This window comes from Arvicanthis niloticus, chromosome 2, assembly GCF_011762505.2.
Source record: "Arvicanthis niloticus isolate mArvNil1 chromosome 2, mArvNil1.pat.X, whole genome shotgun sequence".
NCBI lineage: Eukaryota > Metazoa > Chordata > Mammalia > Rodentia > Muridae > Arvicanthis > Arvicanthis niloticus.
In genome coordinates, this window is record NC_047659.1 from 53184456 (window position 1) to 53203754 (window position 19299).

At 41.3% G+C, this 19299-nt stretch overlaps 2 protein-coding genes across 2 annotated transcripts in view; both read right to left on the reverse strand.

Moving 5' to 3' along the window:
- Znf385b (zinc finger protein 385B) overlaps nucleotides 1-7397 on the reverse strand; it is a 284662-nt gene extending 277265 nt beyond the window's left edge. Inside the window, exons 1-2 of the mRNA XM_034495527.2 lie at nucleotides 7077-7397; nucleotides 1556-1564 (exon numbers count right to left, since the gene is read on the reverse strand). Of these exons, the coding sequence (XP_034351418.1) occupies nucleotides 1556-1564; nucleotides 7077-7365 (298 nt within the window). The 5' untranslated portion in view covers nucleotides 7366-7397. The remainder of the gene's footprint in view (nucleotides 1-1555; nucleotides 1565-7076) is intronic.
- A 642-nt stretch (nucleotides 7398-8039) lies between these two features.
- The window catches only part of LOC143441226 (uncharacterized), a 90554-nt gene continuing 79294 nt past the window's right edge, over nucleotides 8040-19299 (reverse strand). Inside the window, exons 3-4 of the mRNA XM_076928310.1 lie at nucleotides 13632-13732; nucleotides 8040-8182 (exon numbers count right to left, since the gene is read on the reverse strand). Coding sequence (XP_076784425.1) covers nucleotides 13640-13732 — 93 coding nt within the window. The 3' untranslated portion in view covers nucleotides 8040-8182; nucleotides 13632-13639. The remainder of the gene's footprint in view (nucleotides 8183-13631; nucleotides 13733-19299) is intronic.

The following is a 19299-nucleotide window of genomic DNA, read 5'->3' on the forward strand; positions in this document are numbered from 1 at the left end:
TGACACTGAAGTGTCCATGTCTTAAACTCAAGCTCAATTTAAAATTCCAAATGTGGAACTGGAGACGTGACTCAGTCTACTAAAAGGAAACCTGGTGCTTGTCTGACAACCTGAAAGGGCTGCATGTGGCAGCATACTCCTGTAATCCTAGCATTGCTGAAGGCCAGACAGCAGGATCTCTGGAGCTTCCTGAGCAGCCTATATAGACCTACCAGTGAGCTACAGTTTCAGTGAATGTGTACACACCCACGTGCACACACTCCTGAAGGACAAATGAGCCGTGCCTGTTGTAGAATGTAGGTAGGGACATCTTCCATCACGAAATTGACTGACCATCTCCGACCCAAACCATTACAGCAGCCTCACTTCTACTGACTTACTGTGTTCCTTTGTCATACTCTCTATAGAAGTCAAGGTTAACCAGCCCCAAAGCAGAGGCTGTTGGTCAGAATGAGCTTGGCTACTGATGGCACCAATTGCCCAGACATACACATGACATCAGTCTGTAAGAACAATCTACCTAAGCCCAGCACATAGTTCTGACCCAAAGAATGAGGATTATGTGAAAATCATATTTAAGGGAGAAAAATGTGTTAAGGTCTCTGCCCATCTTTTCAAACTTCCTCTGTTCCAAGCCTGTCTCCACATTTCAGATGTGCCAAGCCTGTTCTCAACTTGAGATTCTGAACATTTGCTCTCTCTGGGTCACTTCCCTCGCACGACTAACTTACTTTCAGTCTTAATGTATTGACCTTACACGAGGATTAGAAATTCCTTTTGAACGTGTTACAGATGAGAGAAAAAAATAACCACTGAGTCAGTAAACAACAAGAAAAGTCAAATGTCGATAACTCTTTTCACTCTTTGTGTCTAACTCAAGCACTGAGAGATAACAGGGCTGCAGGGATAATGGATGGTTTCTGGCTTTGAGTCTGTGATGTCACAGGAAAAGGGCCTGCTCTTTTCAGCCTTTACTTTCCTCAAGTATAATGCAAGCAGGACTGTACCTACTGTCATAATTAATTTCAACTGTCAATGTGATGCAAAGGTAGAGTCACCTAGAAAGAGGGAACCTCAGGTGAGGAACTGCCTAGATCAGGTTGGCCAATGGCCATGTCCATAAGGCATGTTCTTAATTGCCAATTGACACAGGATGGTCTAGCTTGATGCAGCAAGTGCTATCCTTAGGCAATAGGCCTGGGATGTATAAGAAGGGTAGGGTAGCTGCTGAGCAAGCCGGGGAAGCAAGCCAGCAATCAGGGTTTTTCTCCAGTCTCTGCTTCAGTTCCTGTCTTCAGGTACTTGCCTTGAATTTTACATTTGGCATCCCTTAATAATGGACTATAACCTGGAAGCTGAGAAAACACCTTCCTCCCTGAGCTGCTTTTAGTTGGTGTTGAACACAGGAAGAACAAACCTAACACCTACCTCACAGTCTCTAAGTCAAGGGTAGGTGTCATTACTTCAGTCTTTCCATGATAGCCTCCAGTTCTAGCACACCTCTGATCCCATCTGGGTATTTGTTTCTTGCCACCAAACAGGCTCCTGGCCCGACCTTTCTTATCTTTAAACATCATCTGAGGCAAAGCCCTGCCTAGGGCAAGATCAGAAGCAACTCCCTGGTGGCAAACTCTTTCCCATTCTGAGGAAATGTAGATCTCAAAAGACCCAGAACAAAGTCAGTTCCCACTAAACGCCTCAGGCAATATGATTCTCCATGGCAGTTACAAACATTCCTTAAGGACAGAGTGAACACCGAGTAAAATGAGTGTTTGTCACTCTGCCTGACAAGTATCCTGCTGCTGACTCAAAGGACAAGGGCATCAGAGTGAGAGGAATTACTCACTGCTCTCTCTCTCTCTCTCTCTCTCTCTCTCTCTCTCTCCCTCCCTCCCTCCCTCTCTGTGTGTGTGTGTGTGTGTGTGTGTGTGTGTGTGTGAATGTGTGTGTATCTGTGTAAAAGGGGGGCCCTAAGCAACTGGAGCTGCCCCATGCTGCTGACAAAAGCTACACACCAAACATCATACCTGTTTTGTGGCTTAGCTTCCATGGCAGACCCCCCATCTGGGCACTAATCATTAAGTGCAAACTTTGAGATATCTGCCCTGCCCACCATGCTGGGAGGTAGGAACACTACAGTGAGGAAGCAGTCCACAGACTCTGCTTTGTTCTAAGCACCAGCCTCGCTTCTTCCAGGTCACAGCCCAGTTGCCATTTCACACATTTATCTAATGTTAAAAACTCATGTTCTGGGTACAGATCATCCTTGACAGGTTTCTTCCAGGTTCTGCAGCATAGCGGCAGCTTGGGCATCATCTGGGAAGCTCTTACAGTAACAAGAGTTCTGGCTTCAGCTGAGAATTACTGAATTAGTAGCTCACAGCTGGAGCCCAGAAATACTTTCCAGTGAGAGGTTATATGATCACCCATTCACTCCCCAGCTGCTTAGTAAGTTCAGATCTTTCTATCTGAAACAGTAAGATTGCTGTAAGTAAGATTGAAGTAAGTAAGCTTCTCATGATCACTGAGAAGCTTTGATCCCCAATCCCAGCATGCTAATAAGGTGGCATCACTAGAGAGCACTCAGTGTTGACCTCTGGTCAGCTCCACAATTGCCTACAGTGGCGAGTGCACATACACACATATACATAAGCCCTCTCTCCCCAGTCTCTAAGTAAATAAAATCAATTCAGTATATAAGGGTGGGCTAGTTCTGGACTCAGTATTTCTCATTGATCTATGTGTTTATTTATCCATTACAACCACACTATCTTGATTGCTTAATCCTGGATAGATTCTTCCCAGTTTACCTTTATCTACATTGTTTCAGCTATTCTAGGATTTGTGTTTTTTGCACATGAATTTTAGAATGCTCTTGTCTATATTTGGTTCAAAACACTTGTGAAATTTTAGTAGGAAATTTTATAAACATACAAGATCAATTTAGGGACACTTGACATCTTAAATATGTTGAGTGTTCTAATCCATGAACATAGTATGTAGCTCCATCTGTTTACACCTTTGAGTTCTTTCTTCAATATTTTATAATTTTAAGCATATAGATGCCTTTAAAAAGATATAACTATTTCATTTTTACTGAGTATTCATGGTCCTGTTACTTTTTATAATTTAGTGCCTATATTTTCATATTTGGTATATATCTATGTGATTTTTCTGTGCTGATTCTTATATAACCTTGCATATATTATTTCTAGCAGCTCTGTTATAGAATCTTTGGAATTTTACCATGTTATCTATAAAGAGAGACTGAGGCTTTTATTTCCTCCTTTCTAATCTATGTGCTCCCTGGTTATGTTCCTGTTTGATTTCAGACTCTAGTACTCCCAGGACTTTGTGATGAATTAGAAGCATTAAAGTGAAATACTTATTTTGTTCTAGATCCTAGGGGCTAACTGGCTGCCCCTTTAGTGTCAAGCTGCATGCATTCTGTGGATTATCTTTATTAAATTTAGGTAATTATCCCTTATTCACTTTAATGAGTATTAGAATTTATCAAATACTTCCAAGAAAAACAATGCATCAATTACTATAATCACATGAGTTGCCTTCTTAAGTTTGCTGACATGCTAAATAACTTGACTGGTTTTTAATATACTGAGCTAGCTTTATTTATATACCCCAAAACTCTTTGGTCATATTTTTTGTATGCTTCTGATTTAAAATTGTTTTTATTTTGAGAAAGTTTGATTCTAGGCACATAAGTGATATTATCTGGTAACTCTGATTTATATTGTTTGTTTTTGCTTCTGGTATTAGTGTGACACTGGCCATATAAATTAAGTAACTAAGTGTTTCTTCCTCCTGTATTTTCTGAAAGAGATTGTGTGAAATTGATGTCAATCCCCCTTTAAATGTTCAGCAGAATTGCCTATGGGCTTCAACCCATCCCACAAACCCCAATACTCTAAGACTGACATGAAAAAGAAGCAGCCACTTCCTAAATAGTTATCAGGTAGGACAGCATTATGACCCCCCTCTTTTTCCTTAGAACATGAGGTGGTTACAAACCCTACTGACATATCAGTAGCTAGAGCCACTAGGGCAGTATACCACAGTGAGTGGCTTAAATGACCTCAATTAACTGCTTCATGCTTGCTGAGGCTAGATATCAGGAATAAAGGTGTCCGGTTGGCTGGCTGTTTCTCAGTGCTCTTGAGGGAGGCTCAGCTTCAGGCTTAAGTTATGGTTAGCTATTTTCTCCTCTGCTAATTAGCTATTTGCGAGCTATCCTATGCTACCTGGACAAGAAAGAGAAGACACACACACACACACACACACACAAAACAAAAAACCCTGTTCTTTACATGTCTGGATCTGTTGGTTCCATATTTTTAAGATGAACTCTGGATATGTCCTCAAGCTCCCCAAATTGGAACTTATGAAAATGGAAGGCACCATTTTATCATTACTACAACAGTCAGGTAAACCAGAGGCACACCCAGTTGAGAAGTGGTGCCAGCTGAGGGCAAGCTGGAAGACCCAGCTACCTCACACAGGGCCCTCAATGACCAAGGGACTACTTGGGGGAGCCCAGCTGTGCCTTATAGAAACAGCTGAGGCAACAGGCTCCAACTAAGAAGACCACTGCCCCTTCAACAAAGCTAAGGGAAGTAGTGACCACTCCTTCATCTGAACCATGTTCCCCGTCTCCAGGGTTGCCAATAAACTGAGGCAGAGTGCAGTGGCAGCTGTGCCTAGCTCTACTCTAAGCTCTGGGGACCATGGAGCTAAATCTTCTTTAGTGTCGCAGCCCGAGCTGCCCCACGTTTGGAGGCCAAAATGTCGGGGACCACTCTGTCAGTGTTGGAACCGGCACTGTCAAAGCCTTGGGGGCTAAACCATTAGAGCCTGCACTGCCCCAAGCTGCTCCAGTCTGTTTGTCAGGGTTCAGCAAGAGAGAGAGTGAGGACAGACTTGAAGAATGGAGACCAGACAGAGTGTGATTCAATCCCATTTATTCTTCAGCCTCTCTTCTTCTCTCCAAGTCCCTAGTCTTGAGTTCCTAGTCCCTAGTTCCTAGTTCCTAGTGCCTCCAAGTTCCAAGTTTCCAGTTCCAAGTTCTAGTGCCTAATGTCTAAATCCAAGTTCTTTCTCCAAGTTCTCTAGTCCAAGTGTCTTCTTCCTCAATGCCTAATTCCTACTCCAAATTGTACTCCAAGTTGTACTCTCTAACCTAATTCCTGGTTGCAAGTTGTACTGAACTCTTCTGTCTGCTTCTTGCCTTTTATATGTCTCACTTCTAAGCCATGCCTCTAAGTCACGCCTTTAAGTCATGCCCTTAGGCCTTGTCTCTAAATCTGATCTCTAAGTCACGCTCTTAAGCCTCGGCTGTAAATCACACCTTTAAGTCTCACACGCCCAAGGGAAGATCCTGGGTATCTAAAGCAAGATGTTATCAGAGTGTGCTCAGCTGTTGTAGGCTATTGTAAACAAGTCTCTTGTCAGGGTATATGGCTCAAGATGGCTGCAAGGATGATAGCCACCTTCTGTTGGCTCCCCACAATGAGATCGATGCTTTATAAGTAGAACTCCATCTTCCTCATCAAAGAGTCCTTCTGAACAAAAGACATCGAGAAGCTACGGGTTGAGAGAGCTGCCATCCAGCAGAAAACAGCAGTGTGATAGATCCAGACTGAGGAAAACAAGTAGGGGATGCCAGGCTTGGTCCTCACTGAGTAGAGGCTCAAAATGGTAAAAACTGCCTGTGCCACCAACTGATTCCCACATCCTGTGATGGAAACTTTCCACTGTCAGGCTATGAAGTTGTATCATTTTAAATTACTAAGGTAACTACAGCCATCTGACTGACAGGTAATTCTCAAACCATTACTCAGCCTATTTGCTTTCTAACTGAGATATCAATGTTCAGCCTAACACTAACATATTCTTAACAGGGAAATAAACACAAGCATACACATGCATCTATGAACAATTATAATTAGCATTATAATAAATGGAAATTTATTGTAGAATTATTACAGAAGTGGAAAGTAACTTTTCACTATTATAAGCATGTATCTTATATCATGGTGTGATAAGCACTGATTAGGAGAATTAGTTTAATGAAGTTAAAGTTATTTTACTAGGCAAAAAAAGTGGTTGTGCTTAGCTTTAAATACAAACATTATTTATCTGCAGCACACAAACATTCCCAACTGGAGTCAATGTGGATCGGGGTATAGTATACAAATACTGACAGCACCCCAAAACTGACATCCCTACATCGTCTCCTTTGATGCTGAAGCCGTGAGATGTGAACAAGCACTTGCCAGATAGATCTGAGAGCTCCTCTACTTTATTGAGGGGGAATCGTTTCTGGCCAAAGAACCCCCACCTTGAGTGGAAACCTTCTCTAGAGACAACAATTCTCAATTCTTGTTAGTTCTGCCAAATGAAGCTGTCACTGAGCAGCACCATGGAGGAGGAGATGGCTGCCCAAGGATGAGGTAAGCGACTGGAAAGGCAGTCCAAACAGGAGGGCACACAGAGGGCTACAAACTCTCAGGCTTCTGCTTCCGCCTGCTCATGGTGAAGGGTGTGAGAGGAGAGTGGACATGGGAACTGAGACGCCTGGTGGTTTAAATGGGCCTGTTCAGCTGTCGGCTCCACCACCGTACTGTTTGCTGGTGGCACGCTAAAGGAGCAAGACAAGCTACTGTGTTAGATCAATGTTTGCTTATGGGATCGTGGGATGTTATAAATGCAGCTGTAGCTCCTTATATACCATCGAGAAAGACATCACCCAATAGAAAGTACATAAGGAAAACCTAATTTTAAAGAGGGAAAGAAATAATGGTTACCACTGATCAATTTTTAAACACAATTTCAAAAGCTCAGACAATATGGGCGAAAAGTAAATCCATGGTCCTGTGTGTGTTGTGTATGTAAATTCTCTGAGAGTAAACAAATGGTTTTTTTTTAGATTTTACTCTAGAGAAGCAGCCTACATTGTAGCAGCAGTTTTAAGATGACAAATACGTTGCTCTAAACCCTTCATTTTCTCTAACAGAACCATTTTGTCCAAAAAGGCAGTGGTCACAAGGCCTGCCTCCTACCTGTGCTGGTGTTTGGGCCAGGGCCAGGGCCAGGGCAAGGGCTGGCCAGAAGTGGCATTGAGCCCTGGGCTGGGGGTGGAGGCTGCCCATCGCTCAGCTGCTTGACACGCTTTCGATGTGATTTGCCGTCATAATGGACCTGGGCCTGAGCAGCAGAGTTTAGCTGGATGTTGCACACATCACAAAAGGAGAAGAGAATCTTCTTTTTCTCTTTACTGAACTGGTCCCCAGGCCTGTCGTTCTTTAACCCCTTTTCTTCAAAGCCCTGTAGGAAGGTTGCCATATTCATAATTCCATCTTTACAATGGTTGTCGGGGCACTTAATAACTGAAAGAAAAAATACAAGGGCCTATAAATTTATATGTGTTCTCATATCTTCCAGTGCAGGTATAACTCATTTTTAATGGTTGGTTTGAGCAGATATAATCTTCAACATATCTGAGATTTTTACACCTTCCCTTTTCTTATCACCTCTCCCTCCCTCTGTCCTGTTAACTCCTGCCCATCCAAGAGATCTTAGGTAGCAGTGTTCTTTTCCAGGGAACCCAGTCATGTGTAGCACAGACCTGTATGACTTCCTTCACAGAGTCCACCATACTATATATTCCACGTCTCTCAAGCCATGTGTCTTGTCTATTTCCTCCACTAAGTATGATCTCTGTGGGGACAGACACCTCTGGGTATGGCTTAGCCCTAGAACTGTACCTTTTGCACAGTAGGCCTGTAAACATCTGCTCAAACCAGGAAGGAGTGCTTTGAACACAAAATTGTTCCAAAGAACATGTGAAGACAAAAATAAACAGAAAGTACACACAGACCCCACACATACACACACACACCCCCCATATATACACATACTATACACACATATACACACAACTGCACACACACAAGCAGAACCATGCCATAATTAAGGTTAAGAAAGATTAAAAACATAGTATGGCCAAAACTTACACTGAATTGTGTTCTAAAAGCCCCTTTACAAATCAGCCGACTGGAATTTGCACATATTTTCTTGCAGATGTAGTGAAACAAATTGTTTGTAAATTTCCAGGTTAGCCCATAAATATCAATTTAATCTTTGATAAGCTTGAAATGTAGAGCATCTGGAATGCAAAAAAAAAAAATTAGAAATACAGTGTTAGAGTAAATCGATGTATATGTTAAAGGAGTAAAACAGAATCTGGCATAACTTTGTTTTAAAACTCTAATATTTTCTTTCATTTGTTAGATAGATAACAGGCTTGTGAAGAATAATGATCCTCCTATGGGATTTTTAGAGAAACCTTTCAGTACCTTGAGACCCTCAGCTAATGGTCAGGACCTTGCCTTTTTTTCATTTATTGTTCAGTTCTACTTCAAACAGGTAAAAGCCCATTCCAGTCCATCCCAAGTTGCTGGCATTTTCATGTTACCTATGTGATTGTGTTGCTGTTCTGTGTCTTGGGTTGGGTGAGGAGAAAGCCACTGTTGGAGAAGACAGGGGTATGCAGGCACAGTGACAGGCACCTGCAGTCCCACACTTAAGAGATGGAGAAGGAAATTTTCCAGTCTAAAGCCAGGATGGGTTGTACACCAAAACTCATCTCAATAAAGACAAAATGAAAATGAAAACAAGGGTGAAGAACTGGGCAGATAGCAAGTGAGATGTGGCATGCTTAGGAAAGGCTGAAGAGGATGGTGCCTGGCCAAGGAGGATGAAAAAAGTCATATAAAAAGGATAATCAGGACTCATCATGACTAGTGATGGATTGTTACGTGTGGGATAAACTCAGGGATTGCAATATTTTATTGTCTTTGAGTGATTGTTTTATCCAAGTTGGTTTGGGGCTTTCTGGAAAGGAAAGAGAAATGGAACACAAGTTCACATGTAGTTGTTCATAAGCTAAATAACAAAAATTCAGATAGGGTGTTACTATAAAGACAGATGTTGATTCTGCATGCAATATGCCAAATATATCTCTTATTTGTACACATACACCTAGCTGCAAGGACAGGTCACATCTTGCTTACCTGATACATAAAATATACTCAGCCTCTATAGTATCTTACCTGGTGCTACCATTTTAAGGGACTCTATAAAACTTTGCCTATTCCTTTCAGCTTAAGCAGCTTTCTTCCTTTGAATTTACGCAAATAGGCTGGTGAGGTGGCTCAGCAAGTAAAGACCCTTGGTGCCAAGCCTGACAACATGAGTTCAATTCCCAAGACCTACATGTTGGAAGGATAGAACTGATTCCCACTTCCACACATGAAATATAGCATGCCTCCCCCATAACTAAAAAACTGGAGGGAAAATCCACACAAACTATACATAAATAACAAGTAAGCAATTCCCATAGCTAAGTTTGAAAGAATTATTATTAAAATGAAATTTGAATTGCACACATATAAATGTTTTTGGTTTTGACTTCAAACCCAAAACCTCTACACACTTCTGAACGTCAGTGCCATATGAAAGTTGTGCTCAAACACCACTATGCCTTCTCTCCGAATATTCAAATGTAAGAATTGGTGAATGAGATGAATTGATAAACAGTTTTTAAATGAGCTAATCAATGTTGCACCCTGGTGAGACCACGAATCACAGTAAAGCAAGAAAACCTGGGACCTCTGAACCTTGAAAAACTAGATCATCACCAGCCTTTACTGCATCGCTGGATCCTGAGAGCAACTAAAACCCCTTGAGTCACCTACGGGCTGCTCTGCTGGCCCTTTCACCTGAAAGGTCTCTGACCTTGCCCATATTGTAAATGAACATAGAAGCAAGATATCTGTCATGTTATTCCCCACTTTAAATCTGAATTGAAACAATGGCCTTGTTTTGTGTATTATAAAAGGTAAGCCAGCAGTCTCTGCTTTCCTAGCTACTGTAATTTGTCCTAGAAACAAGCTATACTTTACATTGGTCTGTATGTGTATACCCTAAGTAGAAAGCCAGGAGCCTGTAAAGTGTATACCCTCTCCTAGAGCTATTCTCCTAAGTGATCCTTCAACCCTTCAGAACCACATCCACGGGCCTCTTTGGCAAGGCTGCAATGCCCTAAGTGATGTTCACCAACTCCTAGTTATCAGTCCAAGACCTGATTTCATTCATCACACTTCCTTGGCTTCTCAGGAGAAAACAAAGCTCGTTCTCACTAACAGCCACTTGCAACCAAAGTATATTTAGTTACAGAGGTCTTGGGAAAAGGACCTAGAGGTGGCGAATATCAGAGTCTTGACATCCACATTGGGTCTAAGATGACATCATGCTAGGCTTACACCCTGTGTGCAGTGATAGTGTCTATAATGTCAACTTTCTGACTAAGGGAAGGTTAACAGTGAGTTTAAGAGGAAGGCAAAATAAAATTCTCATTTGTTATTTTAAATTTATTTTTTTTAATCAGACTAGCCCAGATGACATGTTTTGTATGCATGGGACAGAAAGCCCCTCAGGGATGGTGAATTTTTGAAAGCAGTAAGCAGCATGCTACTTTAAGTAGACCAGAAGGTGTCTCTGGGGGCAGGACCAGGAGAAGCAAGTAAAATAGTCTGTGCTCTTTTTGTGTTATTTTGCGAGATGGCTCACACTTTAGCACTCATGAAAGAATAGCATATTCCGATACAAGCTAATGTATGAAAAGGTGGCTCTGCAAGCTGCCTTTGGAAAAGTGAACTGAGGGCCCAAACTAGATGATCAGTATGGATCAAAATGAGTGATTTTAAATGATTAAGAGGTGGCTGACTGGATAAACTTTTCTAAGGAGAAACTTATCTCTAGGACTGGGCCCATATACACAGCCATCCAGTGGTTTTTACGATAACTTGAAAAGGGCTGGAGGCTGCTTCAGAGGTAAATGTTGAATTCTGTGAACTAGTATGACCATGGCCTATGGACAATATGACAGTGACCTTTGGAGGAGCTGCTGTGTATATTCCCCTCATTGACACACCCTAGTGAGTTGTCACCTAGAGTCCTCCTGATGTTCCCCCCTTGCCAGGGTCTCTGTTCTACCTTTGCACTTCAAGATTCTATATTCACAATTCTTGGTTCAAAAATCCAGGATGGCACACCACCCTCATGTGATCACTTTAAATCTCAATCTAGGCTTATTATAGTTGGGCAATTTTGTTTATTTCCTCACTCAGTAAATGCTTCTTTTATTGGCCAGGCAGGAAGCTTGACACTAGGAAACAACAGTGAATAGGGTGAGCAGGGCATATCGGTCTCACAGACAAGAAACAAGATGAAAGAGGAAGGACAAGAGTGGGCTAAAATCTTTGGGGGCTAATTTTTTCTCCCTTACTAGATTTCAAAAACCCCAGAAGATTTTTTTTTTAAAGTCATAGTTGTCTTGGTACCCTCAGCATCCATGATTTAAGTTTGTACAAAAAGGCACTTCATTCTGGCTGAATAAGTTAATGTAATGTTGTGCATGCACATGTAAGGTGTGTGTGTGTGTGTGGCACTCATTGCAAACATAAGAATCAAGTTCAATAGCTTGAACTATTTCTGTTGTGGGCGGCCCAACTCTTGCAAGGTCACACTGTATCACTGACCACGTAGTCTCATCCTTTCCTGTGGTGAGTCTAACAGGAAATAAAACAGTAAATGCCACGGGGAAGGTTTGGGCAAACTTTGTGGATATGAAAATACACAGGTGACGAAAGTGCTGGGCTCTGACACAGAGTGTGTTCACTTCCCGAGGGTGCAGGTACTTAATACGAAGCTGACCTCCAGGCTGTCCATTTCGGGGGGAAAAAAATTAAGAGGTTGATAGAATGTGTTCGTTTTGTTGTATGGTTCAGTATCTGATTCATAATAGGAGCTAGATATTGAAGGCTATACTTGATTTAATCCAATTTCACATTCATCCAACACTGACTAACAATAATTAGCTGTTCTTGATCCGTGGTGATGAAAAAAAAAAACTTGTGAGAAAAAAAAAAAAAGGATTCAGAGCTGAGGGTGCAGTTCATAGAATTCCCTAGCATGTGGAAGGTTCTAGGTTCAAAGCCTCAGGGGCACTGGTACAAAATAAGCAGAAGGGAGCCCTAATAAACTTGTCACTCTGCTGCTTCATTGCAGAGCTTGACTCCAGAGAGTTCCATGCACAGCGGTCTCCTGAGTCCTCCAGCCCACTCCTCCTCACTGTCGCTTTATGACACTGGATTCAAATTACTGCTTAGGGTTTGGTGTCCCTACACGTTTTCTCCATCCCTTGTCCCTTGCTGGTGAGGTGGGCTATAACAGGAAACCCTAAACTCATCTGGATCCCAAAATATGTTGGTGTCACAGTTGGGTGAGAATGACCATGACCTGGGAGGTGTTTCTAGTCCTTTCTTCTATTTGATATTTTAATTAATCAATTTTACATCTCAAGTGCCCTCCATCAGTCTTCCCCTCACTGAAGCCCTCCCCTTCTCCTCTGAGAGGATTCCTTTTCCCCAACCCCACCCCCCAATGCTCCCACCCTGTTACATCATGTCTCTGCCAGATTAGGTTCATCTTGAGAAAAAGTTTTAACTCAGCTTTTAGGGGCATGCTGATCCTTCATTTGAGAGAAAACACCTTAGAGGCTCTTTGTAGTATGTGAAGGTAAAAACACCAGTTCAGAATACTCTGTAATAAACACTCTGGAGTTATGGTTCCAAGGATGACAATCTGCCTTCCATAGTTGTATACAAGGCATCCTCACCACGGCACAGTTATATCTCCAAAAATGATATTTTCTTTCATAAAGTATTTATTTCTTCTAAGTGGATTTAAATTTATGTTTCCTCAAAGTTTTTGTTAAACATTCTGGGAGATGAGTGTGTTCCCGCAATCACCTTGGGAGACTAGTGGAGACCCAGTGAAAAGGAGTGAAGCAGAAATACCCTACAGTAAGAGAACATCGAAGATGCTGAGGCTCTGCCCAAAATAGCTGTTTAATGGCACATATTCTAGATAAATAAGCACAATTTCATGGCAAGTCCACTTTTTCCTGAAACTGTCCAAATGGAAAAAAAAAGACAACCATAATTTCTGTGGCTATGTTTAGGAAACAAGATATTTCCACTGTCTTCCCGAAGACTGACAGACATTGGGGAGTAGAGAGCAATCATAGAGGACCCGAAGCCTATGGTCCAGGTGTTCCTGGAATGAGGCAATGAGGCGAGAAGCTGACTCCTGACACATGGTGACAGGCCTGAGGGTGCGCAGAAAAGACTTTCAGTTTCACAATGGGGACACCTCTGGAGGGTTTGGACTCAGACCCGGGGACCTCTCTCTAGCAGCAGCATTCAGTTCGTATCCTTCTGTCTCTTTTCAGAAGATCTCTGGGACTGAAGAGGTGGCTCAGCAGGTAACAGTGCATTCTGTTCTTGCAGATAACCTGAGTTGTTCTCAGCACACATGGCTGGTTCTCACCACAACCCACACTCCAGCTCCAGGGAATCTGATACCATATTCAGGCCTCCATTTTTATTGCACTCACATACATGCAAGCACGCGTGCAAAATTAAATATAAAAACAACACCTTAAAAATACAACACATCCCTAACTCATCAGTGAGACACTGAAAACTTACAGGTCTTGTCACTGTGGAGCTTTGTGCAAGTCTGGGGTGGAACCTGAGGCAAACGTCATGTGTGGGGGAGGAGCAGCAATGGACTCATGGATGCTACTAACCTACAAAAGAGGGAGACAGTGACTCAGAACCAGTCTGCTAGTGAAGACACTGAAAAACTGTATAATAACATCTCAAGAGTCCCCAAAGCCATGATAAAATAATGAAATTCCTGCATCAAGTCAAAATTTAAATTTATTTATGTATGTATTTATTGTAGTGTTGGCGATTGAACCTAGAGTTGTGTGTACGCTGGACAATAGCTCAGCCTATAGGCTACATCCTCAGATCTGCATTTCTATATTTTTTATGATATTGTGGACAACCAGGGAAGGACATTTGAGTATCTAAGTATAAAGCAAACAAACTGTATTCTCATTAATCATTACAGACAGAAAACCAATCAGATGGCTGGCACTTAGAAGGTATTCCATAAGCCCAAGCAAATGCTATAATTCAAAAGCAGTTTAGCTTTACTCAAAGGCTGCTAGTGAATTTAGTCTTGACTTTCCAAAGACCTGAAAGCTGAATGTGTTTATAAACAGATGTCTTTTCTGGAAACCTTGATCTTCAAAGTAGCCCAAGGCTATCAAATCCAGACAGCCTAACAATGAGAATGCAATTTATTCTTAATGCCAGACTATGTTTCAGCTTTAATTGTATACTTCAGATAAAGCAAGATCTGAAAATATCTTTTGTGTGCTTGTTTGAAACGGGTTCTCCATTTGTAGCCCAGGCTGGCCTCAAACTTGTAATCCTCCCGAGCCAACTTTCTGCGTGCTGAGATGAAAGGCATGCACCAACATAGCTAGCTTTCTTATATGCTTAATACATGCAGTATGTGAGCAGGGGAACATGAATGCTTCCTAATGCAAGCATTCAATGTTGCAATACAAATGCTGACTTTGAAAGCTGTTAATGTTATATACGAAACAATTAGTGAAACGTCCAGTTAAACAGAGAAATAGATTGACTGCTATATAGCTTGAGGTAAATGGATACAGAATATATACTCATTTTGAGATACAAATATTTAAGTAGTTAAATGACTTTAGGACAGAAATTAGGTTGTACCATAATTATAATCTTTAGAGAATTATGTGATATGCCAGCTTTTATGATATTAAATAAATAATCTTCAAGAACTACATTTAATTTTTATTTATTTAATCACAGAATGAACTTTCCTGGAAAAAGAATACTATTTGGGAATTCTCTTCTTTGGGGGATGAATCAAAGGCAAAAGACCAGGTTTGCAAATTTAAAATGATTACCCTAAGGAGATAATCAGGTACATTAACACCCACAATACGATACAGATTTCTATTTCTATATATTAAGAGTTTTATTAATGGTAGATTAAAATTTATACCTGCCAAAGCAACACTTGGCTTACATTCAAGTGAAACATACATTAGGAATACCTTCCGGCTATAAGAGATGCTACGTCTGGGCTACAGACTCCTCTTTTCTGAATTTTTATTTTTTAATTAAAATATATAATTTTCCCTCTTCTCTTTCCTTTGTCTATCCCCCTCAATGCACCTGCCTTACTCCCTCTCAAATTTAGCAGCTTCTTTTCCCGTTAACTGCTACTGTTACCTATACAATCACATGAATCTGTACAGGCTACCTGCTCAGTCCATGTACTGTTATTTGTATGCATATGATTTCAGGGCTCACCACTTGGTATTGGATAAACAATTATGGATCTCATCTCTGGGGAAGATGGTTTCTCTTATGATCAGCATTCCTTAGTTGCCTGAAGATCTTTGTCTAGGGGTGAGGCCCTATGAGATCCCCTTTCTATATTAATATATATATATATATATATATATATGACACATATATATATATGACACAAACAAGAACAGCAATAGAGACATATAATCCTCTTTGTGGTAAGGATGGCTGCACTCCTCCTGTACTGTAACCTGCCTTGTAAATCTGTGCAACATGAGACACAGATAAAGCACAGGAGAGGGAACTTAGAAACAACTAATGAGGACCTCAGCAAGGACAGATATGGCAGCCCAGCCCCTGTCATTGTTATTGCCCAGGCCAGGGAATATCCAAGAACATTTTCCTGTGAAAGCCCATGACTTAGTTAGGGTTTTCCTGCTGGGCACAGACACCATGACCAAGGCAAGTGTTATAAAGGACAACATTTAACTGGGGCTGGCTTGCAGGTGCATAAGTTCAGTCCATTATCATCAAGGCAGGATACACAGGAGCTCTTGGCAACATCCAGGCAGGCTGGGAGCTCTATATCTTCATCTAAAGGCTGCTAGAAGAATACTCGCTTCCAGGCAGCTGGGATGAGGATCTTAAAGCCCACACCCACCATGATACACCTACTTTGACAAGGCCACACCTACTCTAACAGGGTCATAACTTCTAATAGTGCCACTCCTTGGGCCAAGCATAAACAAACCATCACAGCCTAGAAGTTTTTGTATGAAGTGGGAGTGAGTAACCCCACCTGATAGGAGCCTCCTATTGCATGTCAGAGGGGACAGAAAGTCACTAGATGGCTCCACAGAAGGCAGCAGTGTCCATTAAAGAAGTAATGGTTTTGGCTTTAGATGCTGTGATGGTTTGAATATGCTTGGCCCCAGGCGTGGTACTATTAGGAGGGGTGGCTTTGTTGGAGGAAGTGTGTCACTGTGGGTGTAGGCTTTAAGACCCTCATCCTAGCTGCCTGGGAACCAGTCTTTTAGCCACCTTCAGATAAAGGGTAGAACTCTCAGCTCTGCTTGCACCATGCCTGCCTGGACACTGCCATGCCATTAAAGTGGTAACTTTGATGGTACTGGACTGAACCTCTGAACCTGTAAGCCAGTCTCTATTAAATGTTGTCCTTATAAGAGTTGCCTTAGTCATGGTGTCTGTTCACAGCAGTAAAACCCTAACTAAGACAGAGGCTTTACTCTTGGCTCACTAATCCACTCCTAGTCTCAAAAAATGTTTTCATGCTTTCTTAATTAAGTGTCTCTATTTCTCTTTCTGACCATTATGCCATGGTGTAGTTCTTTGTCCAGGGACACAAGAACCTGAATCAGGTGCCGTCTGACCTCAGATCTACCACTCAAGAGCAATCATGTTTTCTCTCTCCCTTCTCTTTATTTTAGTTTCACGCATTACTTAAAAGCTTACTTATGCTCTCCTGGACTCTCTCGTCTGCTTTCCTTGCTCTGGGAAGTCTCCCTTCATCTCTGCCCCCAGAGCGGCTTGCAGACTCCAGAGCTGACTCTGCCTGTGTTCTTGAAGGTCTGACTTTCCTCCTCTCCTCCATCTCCCTCTTCCCAGCAACTGCCAAGATTTACAGCTTGCCTGCCCTCCTGTTTTTCTCTCGAAGTTGTCCTTGAGCTATAAAAACATAAAAGCAATAATGATTTCACTCAGGTCACTGTGAGTACCAGACTCACTCTTGGCTGTGGGCAGTTTTCCCTGTTAGGCCCTTTCTCTCAGTTCATGAAGATTTTCCATACCCAGCATCACCAAAGACCATTCTTCCTAAGTCATCAAGTGGCCTTTGTGGGTAAAAGAAACATTTAGAAACACTTGACCAGTTCTAAATTATGATAATTTGTTTACAAAGAAAAGTATTTTCTTGGGTAGTACATTGGTGTGGCATTTGTAGAAAAAGAAAAAGGCAAATTTATGTAGGCTTATTTTTTGATTTGCAGGTCAAATAAGGACACCTTTGCGCAGAAAAAATGCTACAATGCCAAGTCAACAGATGTAAACTGGGAGTACCCTGAGTGAAATGCAGCAAATGGTCACCTATTCACACAGCCTCTGTACCTTGAGACCATTAAAGAGCAGCTTAGCTGTTGAAAACACAAAGTCCTGCTAGGCTGTTCACCTGTCATTTTTCCACATGTATCACTTTGAAGAAACAAACCTTATCTCATGATTTCTTTGAGGGACTAGTGACTACACACACACACACACACCCCACCTCAAATATAATCATAATTGAAATACTTTGTTTCCCTCTTGGAAAATAATTTTTAATCTTCTTTAAATTTCTTTAACCCAGTCGTGCTTCATTTGTGAAATTACTTTGCACTTTCTCATTACAAAACTAATGTGCTTATTGTCCACAATGGATTCAAACTAATGATAACTGAAACCTGGGAGATGTGCTTTCTACAAATTGACATGCTTTGAAGATGTATATGGCATTTCAACAAGTCAAGGGTGACCAAGGCAATTCTGAAGAACAATTAAGGTAAAGGGCTTGAATCGCCAGAGGTCACAGACTATCATGAGGCTACAGTAAGACATCCTGGTTTTAGTTAAGGGAGAAAAGTTAAACTGACAAGAATAAAGGACTCAGTTCACACACAGACCATGGTGTGTATGGTGAACTGATGTGCATGTGTGAGCTTGTGTACTGAGGTCCCAACTGATAATGTAGTGAAGAAAGGATAGCAATTTCCGTAAATAAATTGAGTTGATTGGTGTCTATATTTTTTTAAAGTATTACTACACACCTCAGGCTTGTCCTTGCCTTGGAGGATGGTGAGGGGTGATGGTGATAGGCACAGGTGAAGGGTGATGGTGGTAGGTAGAGGTGAGGGGAGATGGTACCAGGCACAGGTGAGGGGAGATGGTAGTAGGCGCAGCTTGAGAAGAGCCCAGCTACCAAAAAATAATAATAATAATAATAAAAAGCTGGGCGATGGTGGCGCATGCCTTTAATCCCAGCACTTGGGAGGCAGAGGCAGGCGGATTTCTGAGTTCGAGGCCAGCCTGGTCTACAGAGTGAGTTCCAGGACAGCCAGGGCTACACAGAGAAACCCTGTCTCAAAAAACCAAATAATAATAATAATAATAATAATAATAATAATAATAATAATAATAATAAAAAGAGCCCAGCTTTCATGACTCCAAAGTAGGCAAAGACATAAAAAGTACTAACCCCAAGACAAAAGAAAAATATTAAAGTCAAAGTTATTTCTTCAACTATTCCACTAAGAAAAGGCAGGGTAGAAAAAGATACTTTCAATTCATATACATTCAGAGAAGGATTAAGTTTTGCTACATTGAAATCTCTGAAGCTTTAAAGACCAACAATCCAACAGAAAAAAAAAAAAAATGAACCAGAACTCTGAATTCAGAAGACAGCCCTCCAACAACAAATGTGCCCCAGCTCCTCAGGCATCACAGAAACACAAATGAACACAATGATGTGACCCTAGTGAAAACAGAAACAATAGAAAACATGAAGCAGTTAAAGAGGAAATAGAAAAAACAAACCTGATACACAGATGCCAGATGAGCACACTACTACCAACTATTTATGAAAACTGAAAAAATCTGCTAAAGTAGAACACGTGTAAACTTGAAGATCCAGCAACTTCACCCTTAAGTATATAACCAACATACATGTACATCATGTATTCTTTGAATGTACACATATCCACAGAGATCTGTACAAAAACACTATTTATAATAGACTTACACTAAAAAGTACCCAAATGTCCACCAAGAATATATATGGTATGTTATTTTAAAACTAACAAAAGAAAACGGATAATAAGTATGAGCACATACATTGTAATATATTAATTCAACAAGAGAATAGCATATAACAGGAAGAATGCTTTCTAGCTACATA